General features: G+C 34.8%; 3 protein-coding genes and 1 non-coding gene across 5 annotated transcripts; 2 read left to right on the forward strand and 2 right to left on the reverse strand.

Annotated features, from left to right (window-relative positions):
• The first annotated feature begins 3,521 nt into the window (after positions 1-3,521).
• On the forward strand, positions 3,522-10,897 carry LOC133881986 (putative pentatricopeptide repeat-containing protein At3g18840). The gene is made up of 10 exons (XM_062321065.1): positions 3,522-3,646; positions 3,755-3,880; positions 4,333-4,435; positions 5,148-5,195; positions 6,026-6,123; positions 6,224-6,338; positions 6,495-6,577; positions 6,827-7,379; positions 7,537-7,546; positions 8,509-10,897. The coding sequence occupies exons 1-10, from the start codon at positions 3,563-3,565 to the stop codon at positions 10,646-10,648; spliced, it is 3,360 nt and encodes a 1,119-aa protein (XP_062177049.1). The 5' UTR covers positions 3,522-3,562; the 3' UTR covers positions 10,649-10,897.
• Positions 10,898-12,489: 1,592 nt separating this feature from the next.
• Positions 12,490-15,074, forward strand: LOC133882366 (arabinosyltransferase RRA2-like). The gene is made up of 2 exons (XM_062321517.1): positions 12,490-12,954; positions 13,714-15,074. Exons 1-2 carry the CDS (start codon positions 12,763-12,765, stop codon positions 14,830-14,832), a joined length of 1,311 nt encoding a protein of 436 aa, XP_062177501.1. The 5' UTR covers positions 12,490-12,762; the 3' UTR covers positions 14,833-15,074.
• A 555-nt stretch (positions 15,075-15,629) lies between these two features.
• Positions 15,630-16,847, reverse strand: LOC133882809 (defensin-like protein 19). 2 transcript variants are annotated; one of them, XM_062322032.1, is made up of 3 exons: positions 16,692-16,847; positions 16,413-16,608; positions 15,630-15,977 (listed from the first exon to the last, which is right to left on the reverse strand). In XM_062322032.1, the coding sequence occupies exons 1-2, from the start codon at positions 16,765-16,767 to the stop codon at positions 16,418-16,420; spliced, it is 267 nt and encodes an 88-aa protein (XP_062178016.1). In that variant the 5' UTR covers positions 16,768-16,847; the 3' UTR covers positions 15,630-15,977; positions 16,413-16,417. The 2 variants fall into 2 exon arrangements, with proteins under 2 accessions (XP_062178016.1, XP_062178015.1); XM_062322031.1 differs by lacking the exon at positions 15,630-15,977 and having other exon boundaries at positions 16,082-16,608.
• Positions 16,848-19,437: 2,590 nt separating this feature from the next.
• On the reverse strand, positions 19,438-19,544 carry LOC133882972 (small nucleolar RNA R71). The gene has a single exon (XR_009902786.1). It is a non-coding gene; the product is annotated as a small nucleolar RNA R71 (small nucleolar RNA).
• Positions 19,545-25,372: the final 5,828 nt, after the last annotated feature.

Here is a 25,372-nt window from a genome sequence, read left to right on the forward strand (position 1 = left end):
CCCTTGAAGAGGTAGCTCGGCCACTCCTTTTGGCTAAATGGGGGTGGCCGAATCACTCTCAAAGTCGGGGGTTAATTTTACATTTTTCTCTATTTATTAAAAAAAAAAAAAAAACTAGTTTGGTGAATATATACATCAATAAGGCTGATTCATTATTTTAGGTCCCGATTAAGCTTATTAGGGAGCACCTAACATTATAAATTTATAATAGTCGTGGAATCTGGTAGAATAAAAATCTCAATTAATAATTGGTATATTTTTCAATATAAAAAAAAAAAATGCAAGATTCCAAATGAGCTGTGGGCCATTGGATTTGAGTACACACCAACTAAGAAATATGTGATCGATCAAAGACTTTGACTTCAAAATGATTTTGTAATCCCTTTCTAGGACTTTTCTGCAATATCTTAAAAAGGTGTTGCAATCTTTTCTCAATCAATCTTATCACCATTTCTATGGCTTCTAAAGTTTCACATAAAAGGCACTAAATTCAATTCTCAAAATTGCCCATTTTTGGGTTAACTTCTCATGCAGAAAATGTCGATAAAAAAAAAAAAAAAAAAAAGAGTGCTGTTCGGGGTACTATAACCTTTACTCTTCAATTTCTAAACAATTAAATTTATTTATTTAATTTGTTTTCGAGCTCGGACGGTCAATAACAAATCTAAAAATAAATTAGTTGGTAAAAACTAATCGGATGACATGCCAAGAAAAAACCATACCCCCTATTTTGAATGGGTAGGAATACATAATGGGATATAATATGAAATAAAAAAGAGAGTAGAAGCAAAGAAAGAAACGGATAAAACTATTACGGCTACATCTTTAATATATATTGAAGTATTATAAATTGTATTGCTTTGAAATGTAACAATGAAGAAGTGATGTTACTCCGATCTTTTAGAGTGAACCATGCGAGAGAAGAGAAGCTAATATAGCGGTACACGCTCTAGCTAAAACATCTTCTACTTGGCTAGATAATCGATTTGGTTGGAATAATAATAATAATAATAATAATAATAATAATAATAATGGAATGCACGACTCAAATGTGTGGCTATCTCTCAAAAGGACAAATCCCCAATCCTCATCACTCATCGCCGGCCACCCTTTTCGATCTTTCCTTGTATTGCTTGTTAATATCATTGAGGGATTGTTGGGATACACCTTTACCACCCTCATTGTCATGTCATTATCGTCATCATCATGTCATCGTCATTGTTGAGAAAAACCAAAAAAAAAGGAAATCAAAACAAAACAAAAGTGTCATTATTTGTAAGGAGAACATAAGATTTAACAAAAAAAAATTTAACAGATAGGTGAAATTAAAAAAATAAAAATAAAAAAAAATGAAAGATAATTTGAAATTTGAAATTTGTTTTTGTTAGGAAAAATTTCACTTAAATCACTTGGTTTTTATTACATTTTTAATTATCTTCCTAAACTTACAAAAAGCTTTCACTGTAGTATATTCATCTTTCATTTTTTTTTTTAAAAAAATTTTAATCATTTGTTAGAATTTTTCTATTAAATCCTAATGGAGGTGTGTCAAAATTCTAAAAAAAAATATCATTTTTTAAAAAGGAAAAAAATATACGAAAATTGCAAAGATTTAGGCATTAGTAAGGATTTAATGAAATTTGCAAAAATACTTATGCTTGAACCTTTGAATTTATATATATAAAATTGAAAATAATTGAAATATGGATACACTAAATTGAAAGTTTTTGAAGTTTTTACATTTGGGTGTCCGATTTTTTAAAATCTAAATTCAACTATAATATAATTTACTGTGTAAATTCCAAAGCAAAATAAAATTGAAAAAGATATTTAGATAGTTTGAATTTCTGAAACAATTAGAAACAATTGAATAAAATCTACCAATAGAATTTGTTTTTGAAAAACAATGCACCGAAACATTGTTATCCTTTTTGTTATTTCAAAAGTGGCGATAATTTATAGGGTTAAATGGAGTTTAACCATTTTGTTATTTATCAACTTTTTCCTAAAGAAGGAGGGCTATAATAATTGTGTGGTAATTAGTCTTTGTAATATAGTGAGAGGAGAATGGATGAGTGTTGTGTTTCCTTTGGATGGACTAGAAAAATTTGTCACTTCTAGATTTATTTTATTCTTTTAGAACTCTCTTATTATAAGCAGTATGATAGAATTTGCACAAAGTGGTATGAATTCAACTTTTTCAATGCAGTCAATTGGATAAGCATCAAATACTTTTTTTCTTTCACTCTAATTTAAGTTATCTCAACAAGTTAACAACTAACAAGATAAGTGTTAGTTGTATATTAAATATGATCTGCCTCGATCCACAGAACTTAGATTAACAATATCACTTATTTCATATCTTCATACTTTTCTTCACCAAACATTATCATTATCATTAATGCTATATATATACCATATTTTTATTTTTGTAATTATTCTACAATACTGATGTGATAGTCTCAATCAACTATTTTTTATTTTTATTTTTTTTTAAAAAAATAATGGCTGATCCAATAATTGATTTAGTATTGTGAGAACAATAGTTTCTAGCATTACTCTTATACTAAATTAATTTTAAACACATTTAAACAAAAAAATGCTGATAATACATGAAGCAACTTGGCAAGCATAAGGTTCATTAGTTTTAGATGAAAAGGAGACATGATCTCAATTCTCAGGTCTATGCCATATGTGGTTCGTTACGAGTAATTACTAGAGATCCATCCAATAATGAAGTGGCTTTTAAAATTATTATTGGGTCTGTAATTCATTACAATTAAATTTTGATTAAATAATAATTTTAAAAGTTACCTCATTATTAGAGGGACACAAGAGGGATCTGCAGAATTACTTGTTCGTTACTAAATAATAAAATTTACCTATCAAATTTTGTTGCTTAATTTTTTTTTTCACTCTTATACCTACACGTGGCACTTTTATAAACTAACATGTGAAATTATAAAATGATTGTAGTAAAAGCTCTATGTAACGAAAGCATTTTCCCAAAACTTATATTAGCTAGGATAAGTAAGGGCTCGTTTAAGTATGCGATTTTTTTTTTTTTTGGTATTATATTACACTATTCTTTATTATATTCAAAATTGTGAATACCGAAAAAATTTATTTTTTAAAATAATTTTTGGATAGTTTAGAGAATCTAAGACAAAATTAGAAAAATTTGAATAGAATTTTAGTTCAAAAAAATAACCCCAACATGTTTTTGAAAAATAATAAAATATAATTAAAAAAACAAGTGGTACCCAAACAGGCCCGAAATTGGATTGGTTAGGTTCCAAAGTAGGGCCAACTTAACCAGATTTGTCTGTCAATGGTGGGCTTGTTCCGGACCCGAGATCGGCCCGAGACTTTTAATCAGACATAGTCTTGGAGCGGGCTTTTGAGCCCAAAATGTCTGACCCGGCCAAAATGAGACATTCGGCCCATAATATCTGATTGAGGCCCACTTTCTGATCCACGAGGATTTTCTGTCCATTTTACTCCATAGCTGATCAGAGGAGTTGCCGAGCAACACCTACAGTCTCACTCTAGAAATGCGAAAATGGAGAGCAGTGTTCAGAGGCGAGTGGAGGCTATTTACCGTCACCTGTTACTGCCACGTGAACACAATTCTGTTCTTCACCCGGTGAGATTATTTCATGAACAAATTTCCTTTTTTTCTTTTCCTAATAGTCGATTATATGTCACAACATATTTAGACTGACATTTTTTTGTTTTGGGGGGTTATTTTAAGGTTTCATTAAAGGGTGAGGAAGTGAAAAATGGTGAGGCTGAAGCTGTGGTCATAGGGGGTATGGTGTTGGACATTCATGCCGCACCTTCAATCCCTGCAAATCCCAGAACCACCACTCCTGGCACGGTAATTTCTTTATTTTGTATTTATTTTGTTTAATGTTTATTCAGATTTTGATTAATATCTGCAACGGTGTTTTTTGTGTTTCTGGTGGATTCATAAACTGTAAGTTAATAAACATAGTAAAGTATTATGTTGTTCAAAAGTGTTCAATTTATGAGTGGGTTTGCCTCATTATTTTAAACAAAATTATATCTGATAATTTTAAACAAAATTTTGATGAAGAGTTTGTTTAAATTCCAATACAAACAGGTGTGGATTCATTTATATCTGATGGTAACATGTGCATCACATTGCTAAAATGAGAGAAAAAGAAGTTGCTATATATATATATATATATATATATTCCTGATACTTAATTGTGTACTTGAGTTGCGCCCTTTGTGCTTCTAATAAGATTGAATTATTTATCAAAAAATATATTCCTGATACCTAACTTTAGGGAGTCTGCTGCTCAGGTTCGTTATGTGTTAGGAGGTGTAGCAAGGAATGTTGCAGACTGCATGTCAAAGCTTGGAACAAAGCCTTTCATGATTAGTGCTGTGGGGCTTGATATGGCCGGTTAGTTTTTGCATCTCTTTCTTTTGGGTTACCTTGATAGTTCTATAGCTTTTACAGGAGGCATGCTGCCTCCAGGTGAAATTGGCACTTGTGGTTGTTCACAGGTGGGATTGCCTAGAAAACTATATGTTGGTCTAAAGTTTAATCATTTTTTTTGTCTTTCTCTTTCTTTAGAACTTGTTCTGTGAAGAATATGGTGAATTTGTTAGAAGCTATTACTTTTTTTTTTTTTTTTTTTTTTTTATCACATATATGGATTGATTAAAATGCACAGCTAATAGGCCTGTTGCTGAATTGAATGATGATATGAGCCCATTCCCTGAATTCCATCATTATCTCAGTGATATAAACAAACACATATGTCATGCATGTAAATGTAACGTACATTGTTTACTTATGTATATGAGAATCCAATATGCTTTACCAAATTTCGTATTATTTTTTTAACCAATTCTATTTCCTTCAAAGGGTGACACAGGTGATGGGTTTGATCCATTTCTTTATCCCCAGCCTAAATGCAGATTTAGACATGAATTTTTGCAAGATGCATTAAGTTGAGAAAGATCCATCCTCATGCAATAAAATGCCTAATCACTGGCTCTTTATCTTTATATTGTATCAGAATTGATTTATTTGTTTTTCTCCTCATCCAATTTGACCAACAGCCAAAAAAGCTTCTTCCAAATCTGACAAATTTTACTTTTCTTACTAGGAAATTTGTTGTTGGAGCACTGGAAATCTGCTGGGCTATCTACAGAAGGTTGTCCTTCTCACGTTTACAGCCTTTTGTTATTATCTGTGGAGATCATTGCTTTTCAATATTGCATAAATCCTTGATTTACATTTAAATTTAAATCTACTAAAACTCAATAACCCTGTGTATTTTATTCCTATTTTGACTTGGCCATGAAACTTTAACACTCAAAACAATTTTATTGTAGGTTAGGATGGTTAGACCTCTGGCACAAAAGTTAGTCACTAAAACAAGCTAGTCTCACTCATATCATTTGCAGCTCCCAGTTCAATGGTGGACACCTTGGTTCCACCATGATCTTTTCCTTGAACATTTTTCACGCTGGATTTGCTGGTGTTACTACTATAATGAATAATTCAGTACATAGTTTTATTGGCTCTGGTAAAATACTGAGAATAATTTGGAAATTTTAGAGACATGAATAATTAGAAATATGTATGAAGGAAAAAATTATAAAATGAGTTATGATAAATAAACTCGATGAGGAAGAGGAAAAAAGCGAGACTGGCTTGTGTTGTTCTGAAATTATACATGAAAATTTAGGAGTTCTGAGATAAATAGGAATGTAGTCCTAATTCATATATAATCTACTGGCGTTCTGTTTGATAGAAGTTGCAGGAGTTGAAAAGAAAATATTACGTTTTAGGATAGCCAGTTCAACGCTAGCCACTAGTAACATTGCAAGTTTTGTTTTCTTCGCATCTTAGCGGAAATCAAATTAAAGTATTAATGAATAAGGTTGGGTATAATTTAATCCTCTTTCCTTCTTCTTGAATATGGAAACAATTCAGTACAAACCATCATAGTCTATTCTTACATATATTTGCTTGGAGTAGGGATTCGGAAGCAACAAGATATAGGGACTCCTGTTGTATGCAACATACTTGATGTCAGTGGAGAGTTGGCGGCTGCTGTTGCAAGTGTTGAAGCTATTGTGAGTTAATCTTGGTGGCTTTAGTTAAGCTGCCAACTTATACAAGCTTAACAATAGTACCTTCAGGGTGTTATATTTTTTCCTAATATCCTCAACACAGGAATCGTTTCTTACACCTGAATGGATTCGGCAATTCAAGTACAATATATGTTCTGCTCCAATATTGATGATTGATGCAAACCTGAATCCTCCTGCTCTAGAAGCTTCTTGCCAAAGTACTTCCAAACTCTCTCTCTCTCTCTCTCTCCTCAATGAATTTATTAGTTTTATTTGTTGGACTGTCAACTCTGCTGATTCTAGTTAGTTCTCAATTTCCCACTCGTCTTATCTTTTATTATTTCTCAGTTTTATTTTCATTTGGGTATTCTCAGTTGCAGCAGAATCTAACATTCCAGTGTGGTTTGAGCCCGTATCGGTTGCAAAATCCAGAAGAGTTGCTTCAGTTGCCAAGTATGTGAGTGCTATGCTTTTTGGATGCATGCACATTTACAATCAATTCTTCTTAGCTTAAAGCCGAAACTTGAGAATTTTTGAGAAGGTGGTCATTTCTATGTTCTGGGTTCTACTCTGCCACCTCATTCTGTGTAGCACATGGTTAGGACTTAATTCAGCAAAACTTGTAGGACATGGATTAATTCGTGTAGCACATGCTACCCTTGATCCTACACTTTATTCACTTATTTTTTCTGGAGGTTTTCTGCAGGTAAGTATTGCTTCACCCAACGAAGATGAACTTATTGCCATGGCAAATGCTTTGTCTTGTGCAAATGTATTTACTCCAATCGAAAGGGGAAATAAATATTCGACAGAATCATTGTTCCAAAAGCTAAAACCAGCAATCTGGGTTTTGCTAGAAAAGGGTATCAGAATAGTTGTTGTGACCCTTGGTTCAGCTGGAGCCTTCTTATGCTCTAGTGGAGGGCCAAGCTTTATGAGAACTGGTTTGGAGAGAATCAAACCACATGGTTCTACTGGACAATTCTATAAGATTGTGACATCAAGCTGTCCTCCGCATTGGTATGGTGCTACAAATTTGGAAAAGGATTCTCATCTGTTTGCTGTGCATTTTCCTGCGCTTCCTTCGAAAGTTGTGAGGCTCACGGGGGCTGGTGATTGCTTGGTCGGCGGAACACTTGCTTCTATTTGTGCAGGTTTAAATGTTATGCAGAGTGTGGCGGTCGGAATTGCGGCAGCCAAAGCTTCTGTTGAGGCAGAGGCCAATGTGCCGACTGCATTTAATTTGGCCACAATTGCAGGTAAATGTTCATATATTGTATTTACAAAACTGAATGGGAATGTTACAAAAGAAAGGACTCATCACCAAAATAACTAAAAAGTTGGTAAAACATTGCCATTTCTTGTACTAGAAAATACTCTGATTTTTTTTTTTTTTTCTGAATTTCTTCTTTGCAGATGATGCGAGGTCAGTGTACTCGGCTGGCAAAGTTATATTCAATCAATCGATGTTGTAAACCATAAGAAAGTAATTTGACTCTGAAATTACTAGCTAAACTGGTCCAAGTGTTATTGATCTGATAGAAACTTCAACTTGAAAACCATGTCAATCTTTCTCTTTATTGCCAATAGCCTTTCTTATCTTTTGTTGTTAAATATGTTGAGGCTATCTCTAGATTGGCCCTTGATTTTTGGTTGATAGTCATGGGAACATCATATAAAATTACAAATTTTTATTGGAACTCAAGTAAACCTTGCCATTCACCACCCCTCTTCTCCGGACAGAGTTTTCCTCTAAACAGGGTTGGAGGAATCCTCCAAGCCAGTATGTTAATTTACATATGTTCTCAGGGTACGTGATTTTCATGTGCATTCTTAATAATGAATGTGAGTCAATACCAACTCGCACAATCCATGGTGACAACAATTGTTCTTTGTTCAACCCGTGTAATGCGAGTTCTTGGAGAACATTGTTCTATGATGTTAAGTAATCTTTCCAAGTCAAATCTAATCTCTGATTATTTATCTCTTATCATTTTGACATTCATTGTTGGTCTTACATAATTACCATATTAGCATCAGAAAAAAAAAATAAAAAAAAATTACGGCTCAATAGGGTCATTTTCTAATGTAGTGTTGATAAGGATATTATAGTTTTTACTACTAGTCCTTCACAAAATGACGTGATATAATCAGTAAAATGATTAAACAAAAAATTTGACTTGTCAATTTAATTAGCCAGTGACTGACAACCATATATTCTTAATTATTTAATCAATTCTGGAAGTAAAATTAGTTTGCAAGGAAATTGTAAGCATTTTCCTTTTTAATGGATCGAAATTCATATAAAAAAATAAATAAAAGAAAACGAAAATGGACGTCATATTCTTTATGCTGACATGTCAATAACTTACTCGTCCACTCTTTTAGACGACGTCGAGTCGGTTCTCATGAAGAGGAAAAAGCAAGAAAAACAACTCGTACTTTGTTTTTCCTCTTCTTCTTCGTTGTTCAAGTTTTAGATCGTATCCATGCCTGTGTGATGTGGTCCCTGAAAGATGGCCTTAAGTATCAAGTTCAAGCCATAAAAGCTGCTCTTACACCAACCATTTTCACATCCAATCAACTCGTTCTCCTGTACTCCAAACATGGGCTTCTGCGTGAAGCTCGCAGACTGTTCGATGAAATGCCTGAACGAAATGTCTTCTCTTGGAATGCAATAATCTCGGCGTATATAAAATCAAAAAACTTGACACAAGCGCGAGCATTATTTGATGCCGCTTCCCACAGAGATTTGGTTACGTATAATTCAATGTTATCGGGGTATGTAAGTGCTGATGGGTACAAAGATCATGCGCTCAAGTTGTTTATTGACATGCAGTCAGCACGTGAGGGGATTGGAGTTGATGAGTTTACTCTCACAACGATGCTTAACTTGACTGCCAAGTTAAGTGTGGTATCATATGGGAGGCAATTGCATTCTTACATGGTGAAAAGTGCTAATGATTTGAGTGGGTTTGCGGTTAGCTCTCTTATAGATATGTATTCTAAATGTGGTTGTTTTGAAGAAGCATTGTGTGTGTCTAGTGAATGTGGTAGTGGGGTGGTTGATTTGGTTTCCAAGAATGCAATGGTGGCTGCTTGCTGTAGGGAAGGCAAATTGGATATGGCTTTGGATATTTTTTTGAGAGATCCCGAGTTGAATGACACGGTTTCTTGGAACACGTTGATTTCGGGTTATGCTAACGTTGGTTGCGAGGAGGAGTCACTGAGGTTGTTTGTTCGTATGGCTGAGAGTGGCTTTAGATGGAATGAACATACTTTTGCGAGTGTTTTGAGTGCTTGCTCGGGGCTGAAAAGTTTGAAGCTTGGAAAGGAAGTCCATGCTTGGGTTTTGAAAAATGGGTTAAGTTTCAATCCATTTATAAGCAGTGGCATTGTTGATGTCTACTGCAAGTGTGGGAATATGAAATATGCAGAGTCAGTTTGTGCAGCAATTGGGAGTGAAAACTCCTTTGCAATCACTTCGATGATTGTGGGGCATGCATCTCAAGGCAACATGGTAAAAGCTCGAAGGCTTTTTGATTCATTAGCAGAGAAGAATTGTGTTGTCTGGACGGCTTTATTTTCAGGTTATGTCAGATCACAGCAATGTGAAGCTGCAATTGGACTTTGGCGTGAGTTTAAAGCTAGGGAAGAAACTGTTCCTGATGCTTTGATCCTCGTCAGTTTGCTCAGCACTTGTGCAATACAAGCTGCCCTGGGGCCTGGAAAACAGATTCATGCTAATGTACTGAGAGTGGGGATTGAGATGGATGAGAAGCTGATCACTGCTTTGGTTGATATGTACTCAAAATGTGGAAAGATCGCATATTCAGAAAAGATTTTCCAAAGAGTTATTGACAGAGATTCAGTGCTTTACAATGTAATGATAGCTGGTTATGCTCACCACGGGCATGAAAATGAAGCTATCCAGCTTTTTAGGGAAATGGTGGAGAGAGGTGTCAGACCTGATGCAGTCACCTTTATCGCACTTCTGTCAGCTTGTCGTCATTGTGGATTACTAGAACAGGGTGAGGAATTTTTCCATTCCATGAGAAAAGACCATAACATATTGCCTGAAATTGACCACTACGCATGTATGATTGATCTGTATGGGAGGGCTACTCAACTAGAAAAGGCTATAGCTTTCATGAGAACGATTCCAATAGAACTGGATGCTGTAATCTGGGGGGCATTTCTTAATGCTTGTAGGATAAATGGGAATACAGTACTTGCTAGAGAGGCAGAGGATAAACTACTAAAAAGTGCAGGAGATGACGGGGCTCGGTATGTTCAGTTGGCCAATGTCTATGCTGCAGAAGGAAATTGGGATGAGATGGGGAGAATAAGGAAGAAGATGAGAGGGAAGGAGGTCAAGAAACTAGCTGGTTGCAGCTGGGTATACTTGGAAAACAGAGTTCATACCTTCACTTCTAGTGATAAGTCTCACTCTAAAACAGTGGATATGTATAAAACCTTAGCCTTCTTGACTGAAGAACTATATGAAATATCCAGGGCATCACATTGAGGTCATCTTTGAATTTCAGCATGACAACATGATTGATTTCAGATGCTTTTGGATATAGAAATTCCTGGTCTAGTTGGACGTGGAAAAACTGGTTTTGGCACACCTGGATGAAGAGACCGCCATTCATTTTCAATGGTTCTATCCATCCTACTGAACTCATACAATAGAGTTGGATTCTATTTTGTTCCCTGTTCTTTGTCATGCAATGTTCTTCCAGTGCCAATTATTAAGATTCTTTTGTTCTGAATATATCTCCATCCTCATTCATTCCTCTTGTTCATCTATCAGAAAGCGTAAACATGGAGAAAAGAATATGTGAATATTGACCCAATGATTGAAAAAAAAAAAAATCCAACTGAAGCAACAACAGTCCAGATCCTGATTTTCTGATCTTATAGAAGAGAGAGACCACTCTTCTTGTCGTTCTACTGCCCTTTGAGGTATATCTTGTCACCCGCTTTTCGGGCGGTGCTTCTTTTGGGTTTGGCACATACAAAGAAATGAAGAAAGAGGATATCCAACAATTGAAGTGTCTGAATTTTAAGAAAGGTTGTTTGTTTTGAAGTAAAATATATATATATATATATATATATATATATTTTTGGTTGGAAAAAGTTTTTAGCGAAATCATTTAGTTGAAAACATTTTTTGGCGTTTGGCTCGTATGAAAAATTAGCCCCAACAATTGAAACAACGATGACTACGGCTGCTGGCGACCTTGGCGGCGGTGACGATGACCGGTAACTTGGGGCAGTGGCGGAGAATGAATTGTGAGAGAGAGAGAGAGAGAGAGAGAGAGAGAGAGAGAGAGTGTGCGAGAAGGAGAGATCAAATTTGGAAAATGGTTTACAAAAATAAAAGAAGAAACCATTTTATGTAGCTTAAAAGACGTTTTTTTGATCAATCGAAAATGTTTCGGTTTGACCATGATATTCGATTGTATCAAACATCGAAAAATAGGAAAAACTTTTGCTAGAAAAAGTTTTACGGAGCTTAAAATTTGGACACCTCAGAAAGAGGGGTTGCAGAGCTCACTTGTTGTGGATAATCTAGGGGTGCAAGGCTACTTACCCCGCAACCTCTTTTATGTGGGTTGTTCGAATTTCAGTCCAATTGTAGAGAATCTCGATCTAGAAATGAATGCTATTTTGTTTAATCATGCACCGAGCTTTCCATATTCTTGCCCTTGGTCGTAATCTCGCCATTACAATATACTGCAACCAAGTTTTGAAAGTTTTCAATGTTATCCATATGTTACTTAAGTTCATTTTTCTTGACAGAAATAGACTCATGTGCAACGCACTGTGGGGTTTTTGGGACAAGTGTCCCCAAATTACCCCTAAAAAAAATTAAAACATTTTTTTTTTTTAAAAAAAAAAAAATTAAAAACCAAAAAGAAAAGAAAAAGAAAACGTTGGGGGTGGCTTTCACCCCAAGTAACCAAATGAGGATGACCGAAAAAGTGTGGCTCGGCCACCTCAACTTTTTTTTGTGTGGATATTTTTGGAAGTTTTGTTCCTTAAAACTCACGTGCATGGGTTGATTTCCGTCAAAGAAGATGGACTCAAGTAAAATATAGATAACATTGAAATTTTTTAGAACTTGATTGGTACATTGTCAATTTTTAAACATCATAAGCAAAAGTAAAAAAATTGTTAAACTTTGAGTAGGGTAAAATTTATTTTTCCACAAAAAAAAAAAAAAAAAAAAAAAACTTGGACAAACTAACAAGTCGTTTCTCTTGCATTTGGACATCAGGCAAACCAACTCTCATTAAATTAATCAATTAAATAAGAATTAAAAGCGATAAATATGGTCAACTCTGCTTGTTACCTTCTTTCACTGCTCTATTCAACTCCCCCCCGCAAAGGGCAAAGGCTGAAAGGCTATTGCTAGGTCCGCCTAACCACCCTCCGAACTCCCAATCCAGCGAAGTACCTCTCACCCCCACGACCCAAACAAACCCATCTCTCTCTCTCTCTCTCTCTCTCTCACAAACCCAGAAATGTCTTCCTTTGCCGAAAATATGAATGTGAACTAACTCTTCCTACTTGCTTTCCTCTCCCTCTGAGACCCCTGGTTCGAAAAGCCATAAATTGTAGAAAAGGCCACGAATGAGTAGCCGCAGAGACGGGCCCTTGATGCGGAACACGGCGCAGTCGCTTCACAAGTCGAGGGTCGCAATCGCCGCGGCGATCGGAGTCGGAGTCCTGTTTGGTTGCGTCTTCGCCTTCTTGTTCCCTCACGGCCTCTCCCTCCCACCCCGTGTTTACACTTCCCGCCTCTCCAATTCTAACAATGCGCAGGTTCGGATCTCCATATCCCGCAGCAGTTTTTGTCTTTCAATAAAAGAAGTTTTTTTTTTTTTTTTTTTTTTTTGGGATTTTGAATTGTTATTGCCTATTGGTGGTTTATAGTGTTTGAGTTTGTAAGTTTGGTGATCCATGATTGGATTTGTGGGTCTGATTTGGGATCCTGACATTTGGTGGGAACGAAGCCGTTGACTTAGAGTTTGTGGTTTGACTTTGAATCGGTAATGGGCTTTGCATCAAAGCTTGCTATAAGTATATATATATATATATGCCCTTCTTCCCGATTTATGTGTCTTGGTTTAAAATGACAAGATTATTGAAAAATATAAGAACTTTTACTTAAGAAAAAGGACATGCATTTAGATTAGAACAGAGGGAGTAATTTTTGAAGGTTTGGCTGAGACCATAATAATGAAATGGATATCCGTGCTAATTTACTCTACTTTTCTGTTCTGGAAATTTTTGTTAGATGCTAAATTCCCTGATAATTTACTGAGAATATGTGATTGGTATGCTCAGTCCCCATTTTGGTCTTTGTTTTAAATGTGAGATGAGGAGTTCATTTTATTGGTGCTGATACGTCTCATAAAGCGTGCATATTTTATACGGTTTTGATAATTTTTTCATCTTGTGGCCATGAGTATGGTTTGTATGGAGTTGCCATGGTTTGGAATCGATGAATTCAGTAGATTCTAAGATACACATTTCAGGTCTATTGAAATAATATTGATTTTCTAGTTGTTTGTTTGCTAGGTTGGTTCAGCTTCTTGTGAATCGTCCGAACGGATGAACATGTTGAAATCAGAGTTTGTGGCAGCATCAGGGAAAAATGCCGAGTTGAAAAAAAAAGTTAGGGAGCTTACTGAAAAGCTTAGATTGGTTGAACAAAGGAAAGATCAGGCGCAGAAGCAGGTTCTTGTGTTGGGTAAACAGCAGAAAGCTGGACCTTTTGGTACTGTCAAGGCCTCAAGAACCAACTCTACCATCGTGCCTGATGAATCTGTGAATCCAAGATTGGCAAAGATATTAGAGAAAGTTGCTGTTCAGAGAGAGCTTATAGTTGCTCTTGCAAACTCAAATGTGAAGGACATGTTGGAGGTCTGGTTCACTAATATTAAGAGAGTGGGTATACCCAATTATCTGGTTGTTGCTTTAGATGACGAGATTGCTAAGTTCTGCGAGTCAAAGGATGTTCCAGTGTATAAGAGAGACCCAGATGAAGGTGTTGATTCAGTTGCGAGGACTGGAGGGAACCATGCTGTCTCCGGGTTGAAGTTTCGTATTCTGAGAGAGTTTTTGCAACTGGGTTATAGTGTTCTTCTATCAGATGTTGATATTGTGTATTTGCAGAATCCTTTTCATTATCTCTATCGGGATTCTGATGTGGAGTCCATGACTGATGGTCATGATAACAATACAGCTTATGGCTACAATCATGTCTTTGATGAACCTGCAATGGGATGGGCTCGATATGCTCATACAATGCGGATTTGGGTCTACAACTCTGGTTTCTTCTGTATTAGACCAACAATCCCTTCGATTGAACTTCTGGATCGTGTAGCCGGTCGACTTTCTAGGGAGCCAAACGCTTGGGACCAGGCAGTTTTTAATGAGGAACTGTTTTACCCTTCACATCCTGGGTATGATGGACTTCATGCTTCCAGGAGAACTATGGATTTCTATCTTTTTATGAATAGCAAAGTCCTCTTCAAGGGTGTGAGGAAAGATGCTAATATGAGGAAGTTGAAACCAGTAATTGTTCATGTAAATTATCACCCTGATAAGCTTCCAAGAATGAAAGCAGTTGTGGAATTTTATGTTAATGGGAAGCAAGATGCACTGGAACCCTTCCCTGACGGTTCAGATTGGTAACATGTTTCTTCTGCTTCTCGGAAATGCCTTCAGCATTTAGGTTGCTTGCTGAGTTCAAATGAAATGTAGTATAAATGTTCAAAAGCACATGTGCAAGTTACAATCAAGAGAGGTTTCATCTTTTGTGAGCAATGTGAGTTATGCCCTTTTTCTCACATTTTAAATCCGTGAATTACTTTGGGATATCTTCCCTCTGCCATAGGAACTGTGATGGCATCCAATAAAACTCTTTATTAAGTGAAGGACATGATGCTCCTCTTATTCTAGCAGTTTGATTAGTTAAGAGCACAAGCATTAGCTTACACACACCAAAAAAAAAAAAAAAAAAAATGAAAAGAAAAGAAAAAAAAGAAATAGAAAAAGCATTAGCTTGCACACATTCTAAACCTCTAGATTGTGTTAATGTTTCTCACAAATTACCAAAAATGGTCAATGTCCTCCAAGGCCAGCAAAAAGACAAAAATGGCTCTTAACATATTCCAATAAGACAAATATTCCTACAAATTAGGGAAAAAAAGGGAAACCAAAAACTGAATATTTATATTTTTTTAAAAGCCACCCCTTGCAGCCATAATTTACTCCATTTCCAAGCTTCATTGGGGTGTTTTTGAAGCAAATCATGCATCATAACCCATATGTTTAGCTAAGTTAATGAAGACACCACTCATAACCCATTTGTTTAGCTAAGTTAAAGAAGACACCACTGAATGAGGATACTAATTTGAATATCCTTAATAAAAAAATAAAAAAAAAATAAAAGAAAAAAAGAAAAGAAAAAAACCACAACCATCCAATATTTGTTCAACATAGTCATTGTCCATTCCGATAACGGAACATGATATGTCAAAAAATATATCATTTTCAGTATTGTTGCTTAGTACATCAAAGCTTCTTCTAAGTTTTATTTTTGAATTTGATCATGAGGAATCCTTTTCCATTCTGGTATGCTCCTAGAGAAAGGAATGAGCCCAAAACTCCATTGCTAGTGGAAATTCTCCGCAGCATATGGTTAAGTTTAAACTTGACCCATATGAGGCACAAGGATCGTAACATATCACTATGCTTCTGCCGTCGACGTTCACAGCGGCTCACTCTATTGACACTGACCTGACGGTAATCCTTTATCTTTTGGCGGCTTCACTTACCTATCAGTATTTTAATCCAGACCATACGTCACCCATTCTGTGACTTGAATCCGTAATTTTTTTTTATTTTTTTAAGCTCTGATACCAAATGATACAAATTTTAAGTAAAACTCACACTTGAAAACCAACTTACAAGAAGAGGATGCCCCAAAACTTATATGCACATGGTTAAGATTAAACTTAACACATGTAGGACACAATGATTGTAATATATACTTACAAAGCACGAGGTAATAAGAAGTTTATGAATTGAAAAAACTTGGAAGAAAGAAAAACAGAGCATGAGATACCACTTTGATTCAAGATATATACCACGTCCACTAAAACAGAGCTCGATCTCCTTCAACTTGATGATGATGGATTTGGTACATGTGGAAGTAATTAACTCTTAAGAATCCTAACAAGAAAATTAGACAAGAATTAAATTAATAATACTCTAATTAATCCTGTTTGTATTCAGCAAAGTAGTAGCAATAGCATGCGTGATGAGGAAATCCATGACATGCTCCGCTGAACGCGTCCTCCCAATGCTGGCACTGACGATCACACCCATCCGACGAAAAAAATGAACAAAACCCCGACCATGTTCTGCTTCTACGCCCACAAAGTAAATACTGTGCTGTTGCCATCTCTGCAGCATCACCTCAAGAAATCAATATACTCATCATCGTACAACATATATACTCAAATCAAAACGTAAGTAGTACTACTCACTCATCATCATTTTGGCGGCGAGGATGAAGATTAAAAAGATGGCGAACAAGTAGATAGATTTGCTACTCTTAACCATGCTTAGTTAATTAGCTGGATAATTAACAACTCTAGTTAAATTAGCTATAGCTAGGTGTTTTATATACCCATAAGAAATATATCAAAGTGGTTTGGCCTCTAATTAAACCAACGAAGGGCTACCTACCTCTTAATTGTACTTGTGACACACTAACAGTTACATTTTTTTTTCTCAATTTTTGGACACAAATTAGTAAATAATCATGCCCAAGCAAATTGAAAGAAGAAGTATTGGTATTGGACCTTACCTTTTATTTATTTATTTCTGAATTGGCCTTTGAATTTTTATTTTTTATTTTTTATTTTTTTCAAGAAGTCGGCAACAACTAGCTGGTCGATCGGTAGCCCTCTAGAGCTCTCAAAGTTCTATATATTTCTTTTAATTTATGTTTAGAGAAATTTCATGCTAAATTATCACTTGTCGTCCCAAGCTGATAGGTGGATAAGAATGTAATTACTTAATTAACATTTTAAAATTATTAAATCATCATTTACTCTAAAAGCTTAAGTTGATAAAATAATAAATTTAATAATTTACTTAATACTCTCACGGATCACAGTACTCCAACTCGCTTGAGGGTTCAAACATTCCCTCTACAATTGTTTACTCACTAGTTGCAATCCTCTATATAATTCTTTAACTTTTTAGTTTTTAATAAAATAAGAGTATTACAAAAATATTTCGACAAAAGTGTCATTTTTAGCGTACTTTGGCAGTTTGATGAGTCACATTAGTGCACTTGAAAATTGAGGGGGCTATTCTAAAATCGGTCGTTCGTTGGACTTTTGATAATAGCTTAAAAATGCTTATTTTTCATATTAAAATAAGTATTATCAAACTTTATTATAATTTAATTCTTGCATTTTATATTTAATTGTGGAATATTGTTCAAATATTAATATTAAGATTAAATGATATATTAATGCAAGAAATTGTGTTATGTAGGAATTATAAAAGAAATCAAAGAGTAAAAGCCAAGATGTGGGTCAAAAGAAGAAGTCTATCCTATGCCCAAGATAGAGTCCAATGTGTAAAACAAGAAGAGGTGAAACCAAACTGCTGGACCCATGAATTGGATAAACATTCTAATACTAATACATGACAAAACCAAGAAGAAAAAAATGTCTTTGGCTCTTATAAAAAGAAGCGGAGTTTTATTTCAAGTATAAGAGAGAGACATGGAACAAAGAAGAAGACTGAGATTCTTATAGTATTACGAATCCCAAAAGAAGAATGACTCTTATCTCTATAAGAGAAGCAACACGGCAACAAACAAGGGGCCCGAAAAATTGCAGAAAAAAAAAAGAAGAAGACGTTCAGCTCAAGATCAAAGAAGATAGCGACGACGGTTCAAGATTTATTTTTATTTTCTTCTCAGTTATTTTATTTTGCTAGCACGATGTTTATGATTTTAACGATGAAATTTATTTACATAATCATGTCTAGCTAAATTTCTAGCTGAGCCTCAGGGTGAAACATTTAATAAGATTGTAGTATTTATTTTTCAACTCTTTTATGGTTTTTAATATAAGATCCTTTTAATTGATTGTATGATTTATTCTTAGAAAAAGGTTTTTGTTCTGCAAAATTCCTTGATTCATTGTTAACTACGGGTACAGTGAATGCTTTGAATTTCCTGCGAATCAAATAACCAATTTTGCGTAATAAAATCAATCAATTTTAAGATTAATCTTTCGATGATATTTTCTCTTGGTATTCACTGATCTATTCTTCGATTATCACATGAGTTGCGAAATAAATATTATAATTTTGTTAAAAGTAAAACCCCAATGCCTTAGCGATCCCTTTTAATTGTTATTTTCATTATATATTTTATTTGCATCATTCAACTAAATCATCTATCATAAATTTTTCTTAATTTTATTTTTTTAGTGTTCTTTGTTTCCTAAATCCCTGTGGTTTGACACTCGACTTCCGAGAATTACTACTTCGCGACAACCTGCACTTGGGTTCGCACACTTAAGTTGTCAACAAGTTTTTGGCGCCGTTGCCAGAGATTTCGGCGTTGATAAAGAGCACCGGACTGTTTTAACGAGGTTTGCTTCGATTTGCGATTCGTCACATATCCGGTAAACTCGTTCCATCTTTAATTTTCTATTTTTTTTATTGTGTGTTTGTTGGTGTATGAATGCTTGGTATCGTGATCAGAGTGGTCGTTTGATAAAAATAGAGTTTGAAGTGTGTTTAGAAAATTTGTTTGAGTCTTTAGTACATTCTCACACACTTGGCACGATGGCTGATGATGGTAGTAATCATGGGGAGAATGGGAATTTGAATCATAATGATTCTCCAATGCGGTCATTGCGTGAATATTTGCAACCCCCTCGCAGCAGTACCCCTTCATGCATTATTTTTTCTCACCAAGGTAATAATATTAATTTCAAACCAGGTACGATTCCATTACTTCCTAAATTCCATGGTATTGAGTCTGAAAATCCTTATTTGCACATAAAAGAATTTGAGGAAGTATGTTTCACTTTTCATGACCAAACTTGTAGTGAAGAATTAGTTAGGCTTAAATTGTTTCCTTTCTCTCTAAAAAATAAAGCTAAGACTTGGCTTAATGCTTTGAGACCTAGGACAATAGGCACATGGCAAGAGATGCAAACTGAATTTTTCAAAAAGTTTTTTCCTATTCATAGGACAAATGCTCTTAAAAGACAAATCATGAATTTTGTTCAAAAGGAAAATGAGACATTTTATCAATGTTGAGAACGTTTTAAAGATTTGTTAAACTCTTGCCCACATCATGGCTATGAAATTTGGCGCACCATTAATTTTTTCTATGAGGATTTTATGCCCCAAATGGGCCAATTTGTTGAAATGATGTGTAATGGTGAATTTTTAAACAAAGACCCCAATGAGGCTTGGGAATACTTTGACCACCTAGCTGAAAATGCTCAATCTTGGGACACCACTGCCCCTGAAAGTTCTAGTAAGACCAAGCCTCCTACCACTACATCTAGTGGGGGTATGTATCACCTTAGGGAAGGGGATAACTTATATGCTAAAATTTCAAGTTTGGCCAGAAAAGTTGAAACTATGGAATTAAGGAAAGATAATGAAATCAAATCTGTGCAAAAAGAAGAAGTGTGTAGCATTTGTGAAGTCAGTGGACACACAACACGTGAGTGTCCAACTATTCCAGCTTTTAAAGAAGTATTGCATGAACAAGCAAATGCCATAAACACTTACAAAAAGCCTTTTAATTCTCCATACTCTGAGACATACAATCCGGGGTGGAGGAATCACCCCAATTTTAGTTGGAGACAGGAGAATAATGCACCACCACCACCTCAAGAGCCCTCTAACTTTGTTCCTTATCTTCCCCCACATAAGAGGACTCTTGAGGATACGTTGCAAACATTTATGCAAGGGCAAGACACATTCAATAGTCGAACATCACAAGCCATTGATGACATAAAAAGCACTTTCACCAAGATCACCTCATTTATGAACATTCAAGAAAAATGAAAGTTTCCATCTCAACCTGAACCTAACCCTCGATAGGGGGTAAATGAAGTCCAAAATACTTAAGTGAAACATGCTAAGTATGTCACTATCCTTAGGAGTGGAAAGGAGGTTAACAAAGAAATCCCAACAAAGGTTTCAGAACCCAAGGAAAATTTAGAAACTAAGGATGATGACATGTCTAGTAAGGTTGAGGATGTTGAGGAAAGAGTGTATAAGCCTGTTGCCCCGTTCCCCCAAAGGTTGCTTGCACCTAAAATGGGGACAACAAATCAAGATGTCTTGGAAGTGTTCAAACAGGTAAAGATAAATATCCCTTTGCTAGATGCCATCAAACAAATTCCATCATATGCAAAATTTCTGAAAGATCTTTGCACTGTAAAGCGAAAGCTTTTTGTGCAAAAGAAGGCATTTTTAACAGAGCAGGTAAGTTCTATAATTCAGCAGAAAATCCCTTTCAAGCATAAAGACCCTGGATCACCCACTATCCCATGCATCATTGGTGATTCTAAGATTGATAAAGCATTGATTGATTTAGGATCTGGTGTCAATTTACTACCCTACTCAGTTTATGAGCAATTAGGTCTTGGTGAATTAAAACCCACCAAAGTTGTTTTGCAACTTGCCGATCGATCTGTTGTTATACCGAGAGGGATAGTAGAAGATGTTTTAGTTCAAGTTTATAAATTTTACTTTCCAGTGGATTTCATTGCTTTAGATACAAAGCCTGTTGCACCATTTAGCATTGACGTTCCTGTCATTTTAGGACGACCATTTTTAGCTACTTCTAATGCTTTGAATAATTGCAGGAATGGAATCATGAAGCTCACATTTGGAAATATGACCGTTGAGTTGAACATCTTCAACATTTATAAGCAACCTGCCATTGATGATGATGAGGAAATTGTTGAGGTAGACATGATCCAAAATTTGGCGGAAAGTAAATTTGTTCATTCTATGATTTCTGATCCTATAGAGGCATGTTTACTGAATCTCAACAGTGATGATATAGAATTGGACATGGCTAATGATATTTTGGATGCTAATCCAATGATGGACACTAATGGAAGGAACCCATGTTTTGAGGACTTGTATAGTCCCATTAAAACTCATCCATCTAATTTCATAGCACCGAAAATTGAAAAATCAAAAAATGGCAATGCTTTTAAAGAACAATATTTGAAACCATTTTTTGAAGATTGTGAGCGTAAGAATGAGTCTTTTAATCAGGTGGATCCCATTTATCAGGATTTGCCAAGCACCTAAATGTGATTAGAAATTGTAGTAGTAGTGTTAGTTTAGGTTGTGTTTTTGTTTTTGTTTTTATTTTTGTTTTTGCTTTTGCTTTTGTTTTTTTTGTTTTCTAACCCATTTTGCAAATAATAAAGTGTCTTTACTTGTCACCTCAAGGTACTCTTCTTAACCCATACTTTTTGCTTCCTTTTGTTACATTGAGGACAATATAAGTTTTAGGTTGGGGGGAGGAGTTGACAGTGATTGAAAAAAAAAAAAAAAAATTGCAATGATGTCTTCACTTCTTTAATGGTTATGTTGAACTTGAATACCTGAGTAAGTCATTTTTGAGTGTTGTGGAACCTTAATTTTGATTCAAAGTTTATTGGCAAGCTTAAATTCACGAATACATGATTACAGGACTAGGAATTTGAATTTTGCTGCTTATTTTTAGCTACTGAATACTTCACTCGTTTCACTTTGAACTTAGCACAAGCACACTAGCATATAATCGTGGGGTATGAATTGTGAAACCAAATATGCATTTTTTATTTTTTTTTTATTATTATTTTTTTTTATATCTTAAGTTTATTTGGTTGATTCATTGAATGAGAGACGACCTTGGCATGAAATTAATATTATATTATATATATATATATTATTAGAAAAAAAAAAAAAAGTTATTGACCACTTTGAGTTTTTTGCTGAGTAACCGGGCCTCTTGCCTTAGTAAGCAGAGAGTGTTTGCGTCAAAAGGTGAGAAGTTTGGAGTGGTTGATGTCATGTTGTGGCTAGTTTAGCTTCGTAGTCTTTTTGACTTGAGTTAGTAAACCCGTAGGTGTGTTTCTACACCCAATGCCCTCAGGCTTGGGAATCATTGGTATAAAGCTCGATACATGGGTCAATTAGAAAACTTAAGGGAGCTAAGCATTGCACAGTCCACACACGGTATTAAAAAAAAAAAAAAAAAAAAAAAAAAAGAGAGAGAGAGAGAGAGAAAAAGAAAAAAAAAAAAAGAGAAATAGAAAAAGTAGCTTAATTTCTGCCTTGGTTGTTTCATCAAATGGAGATTCCAATGAATTTTGGGGTATTGAATCATGTATATAGGAATTACTTTGAAGCCCCATGATTGTGTGATAGTTCACTCTACACCAAAAGAGGACTTGTGGCGTTTCAGTAGCCAATTATAGTGATGTAACCTATTTTGGATGTCCTAAACTTGTGAAAATGAAGTTTGTGCTTCTAAGCTTGTTAATGAATAAGAATTATATTTTGTGCTACTCCACTCTCACAGATAACATAGTTTGGCATTTATTTAATTTGAAGTCAAGACTGAGCAAGCGGTTGGAAATAATATAGCGTTTGTGGGTATCGCTTCTGGTAAGCCCTCACGAGACTATAACTCGTCCACTAGGGACACATAGGGGTTTAAAGGCTTGTTGCATTCGCTAAATGCAATCGAGAATGCCAGCGAAAGTGGTGTAGTTAGAACTTTTATTTTAATTTTTTTTCTCTCTACTTTTAAAAAACAAAAGAAGAAAAAAATTATTCTTTTCTTGAGTCTGTTTTAGTTTAAGTCGCTTGAATTGCTAAGGACTAGCAATAGGCTGGTTGGGGGGGTGTGATAATAGCTTAAAAATGCTTATTTTTCTTATTAAAATAAGTATTATCATATTTTATTATAATTTAATTCTTGCATTTTATATTTAATTGTGGAATATTGTTCAAATATTTATATTAAGATTAAATGATATATTAATGCAAGAAATTGAGTTATGTAGGAATTACAAAAGAAATCAAAGAGTAAAAGCCAAGATGTGGGTCAAAAGAAGAAGTCTATCCTATGCCCAAGATAGAGTCCAATGTGTAAAACAAGAAGAGGTGAAACCAAACTGCTGGACCCACGAATTGGATAAACATTCTAATACTACTACATGACAAAACCAAGAAGAAAAAGGTGTCTTTGGCTCTTATAAAAATAAGCGGAGTTTTATTTCAAGTGTAAGAGAGAGACATGGAACAAAGAGAAGACTGAGATTCTTATAGTAGTACGAATCCCAAAAGAAGAATGACTCTTATCTCTATAAGAGAAGCAACACGGCAACAAACAAGGGGCCCGGAAAATTGCAGAAAAAGAAGAAGAAGACGTTCAGCTCAAGATCAAAGAAGACAACGACGACGGTTCAAGATTTATTTTTATTTTCTTCTCAGTTATTTTATTTTGCTAGCACGATGTTTATGATTTTAACGATGAAATTTATTTACATAATCATGTCTAGCTAAATTTCTAGCTGAGGCTAAGGGTGAAACATTTAATAAGATTGTAGTATTTATTTTTCAACTCTTTTATGGTTTTTAATGTAAGATCTTTTTAATTGATTGCATGATTTATTCTTAGAAAAAGGTTTTTGTTCTGCAAAATTCCTTGATTCATTGTTAACTACAGGTATAGTGAATGCTTTGAATTCCTTGCGAATCAAATAACTAATTTTGCGTAATAAAATCAATCAATTTTAAGATTAATCTTTCGATGATATTTTCTCTTGGTATTCACTGATCTATTCTTCGATTATCACATGAGTTGCGAAATAAATATTATAATTTTGTTAAAAATAAAACCCCAATGCCTTAGCGATCCCTTTTAATTGTTATTTTCATTATATATTTTATTTGCATCATTCAACTAAATCATCTATTATAAATTTTTCTTAATTTTATTTTTTTAGTGTTCTTTGTTTCCCAAATCCCTGTGGTTCGACACTTGACTTCCGAGAATTACTACTTCGCGACAACCTGCACTTGGGTTCGCACACTTAAGTTGTCAACAACTTCTTTTTCTTTTTTCTTCTATATATATATATATTTATCCCCACCGTATTTGATTTATTCTGTACATTAATTTCATGATTTATATTTCTTAGTCTAGGTCAATTTATGTTTCCTCATATAAGTCGATTTAAGTTTACTTGTATATAGAGGTCGACTTATTCAACTATAAATCGGTCTCTCTTGTACACAATTTAGACACAGAAATATATATAGCATTCAGATGATTCATATATTCTCTAGTTATTTTAACACAAAGACTAGATTCTTTGTGAATAGAGTTTGTGTAAAGTTGATTATATACAGTAGTTTGATGGTGGCTGTAAATTGCATGTTAGTAACTACTCACTGATTTTGGAGGAGAGGATGAAGATTAAGAAGATGGGTAACAAGTAGATAGATTGGCAAGTCCTAACCATGCCTAATTAGCTGGATAAGAAGGGCAGTTTAATTAGGTAGAGAAATATATCAGACTCAAAAGCATGCATGTTTAAATATGGTACCAATATTGTATTCGACCACATAAGTGTCTTTATTTGGCAAATAGTAGAAAAATGTGAAATAAATCTAGAGGTAAATAGTGAAAGAGTTTGAGAAATCTCTGTTTTGGTTACTTAATTATCAAGACCAGAGTCGTATCTTCTATTTATAACCAGTTAAAGTTTACAAGATATGCTGGAACAGATTACAAAGCCATTTTTAAGAACAGAAAGGACAAACTATACATATAAAATACGTAACAGAAATCTATGAGGGACATTATAGCTTCGACTATGTGCTGTGTTTGAGAAGAAGTCAGCAGGAATCCTGAAAAGGAGGCAGCTTGCAGTTGCAACTGTCAGGGGTAGAGGCTGCAGTCGTGGCTGTGAAAGGTCTGCTGATCAGAGGAAAAGTGGGGTATGGAAGCATGACTGAATTGGAGGATCCTCTTCTGGTTAAGTGCAGTTTATTTGGTTATCATTTTGGGAGTGAGTGGTTGGACCATTCTCAGGAATGCTTTCCGGACTTCAATTCCTTAACAAATAGTATTTTCAAAAAGAATAGACATTAATCT

The sequence above is a fragment of the Alnus glutinosa genome, chromosome 11, assembly GCF_958979055.1.
Source record: "Alnus glutinosa chromosome 11, dhAlnGlut1.1, whole genome shotgun sequence".
Lineage (NCBI taxonomy): Eukaryota > Viridiplantae > Streptophyta > Magnoliopsida > Fagales > Betulaceae > Alnus > Alnus glutinosa.

What these genes read in the sequence shown, in the direction of transcription:
- LOC133881986 (XM_062321065.1), top strand. Translation starts at nt 3,563, where the DNA reads ATGGAGAGCAGTGTTCAGAGGCGAGTGGAGGCTATTTACCGTCACCTG. An exon ending in TGTGGGGCTTGATATGGCCG is followed by an intron (nt 4,436 to 5,147) that starts GTTAGTTTTTGC and finishes TTTTCTTACTAG; the next exon opens with GAAATTTGTTGTTGGAGCAC. An exon ending in TTGCTTCAGTTGCCAAGTAT is followed by an intron (nt 6,578 to 6,826) that starts GTGAGTGCTATG and finishes GGTTTTCTGCAG; the next exon opens with GTAAGTATTGCTTCACCCAA.
- LOC133882366 (XM_062321517.1), top strand. Translation starts at nt 12,763, where the DNA reads ATGAGTAGCCGCAGAGACGGGCCCTTGATGCGGAACACGGCGCAGTCG. An exon ending in CCAATTCTAACAATGCGCAG is followed by an intron (nt 12,955 to 13,713) that starts GTTCGGATCTCC and finishes TTTGTTTGCTAG; the next exon opens with GTTGGTTCAGCTTCTTGTGA.
- LOC133882809 (XM_062322032.1), bottom strand. Translation starts at nt 16,767, where the DNA reads ATGGTTAAGAGTAGCAAATCTATCTACTTGTTCGCCATCTTTTTAATC. An exon ending in CGCCGCCAAAATGATGATGA is followed by an intron (nt 16,609 to 16,691) that starts GTGAGTAGTACT and finishes GTGATGCTGCAG; the next exon opens with AGATGGCAACAGCACAGTAT.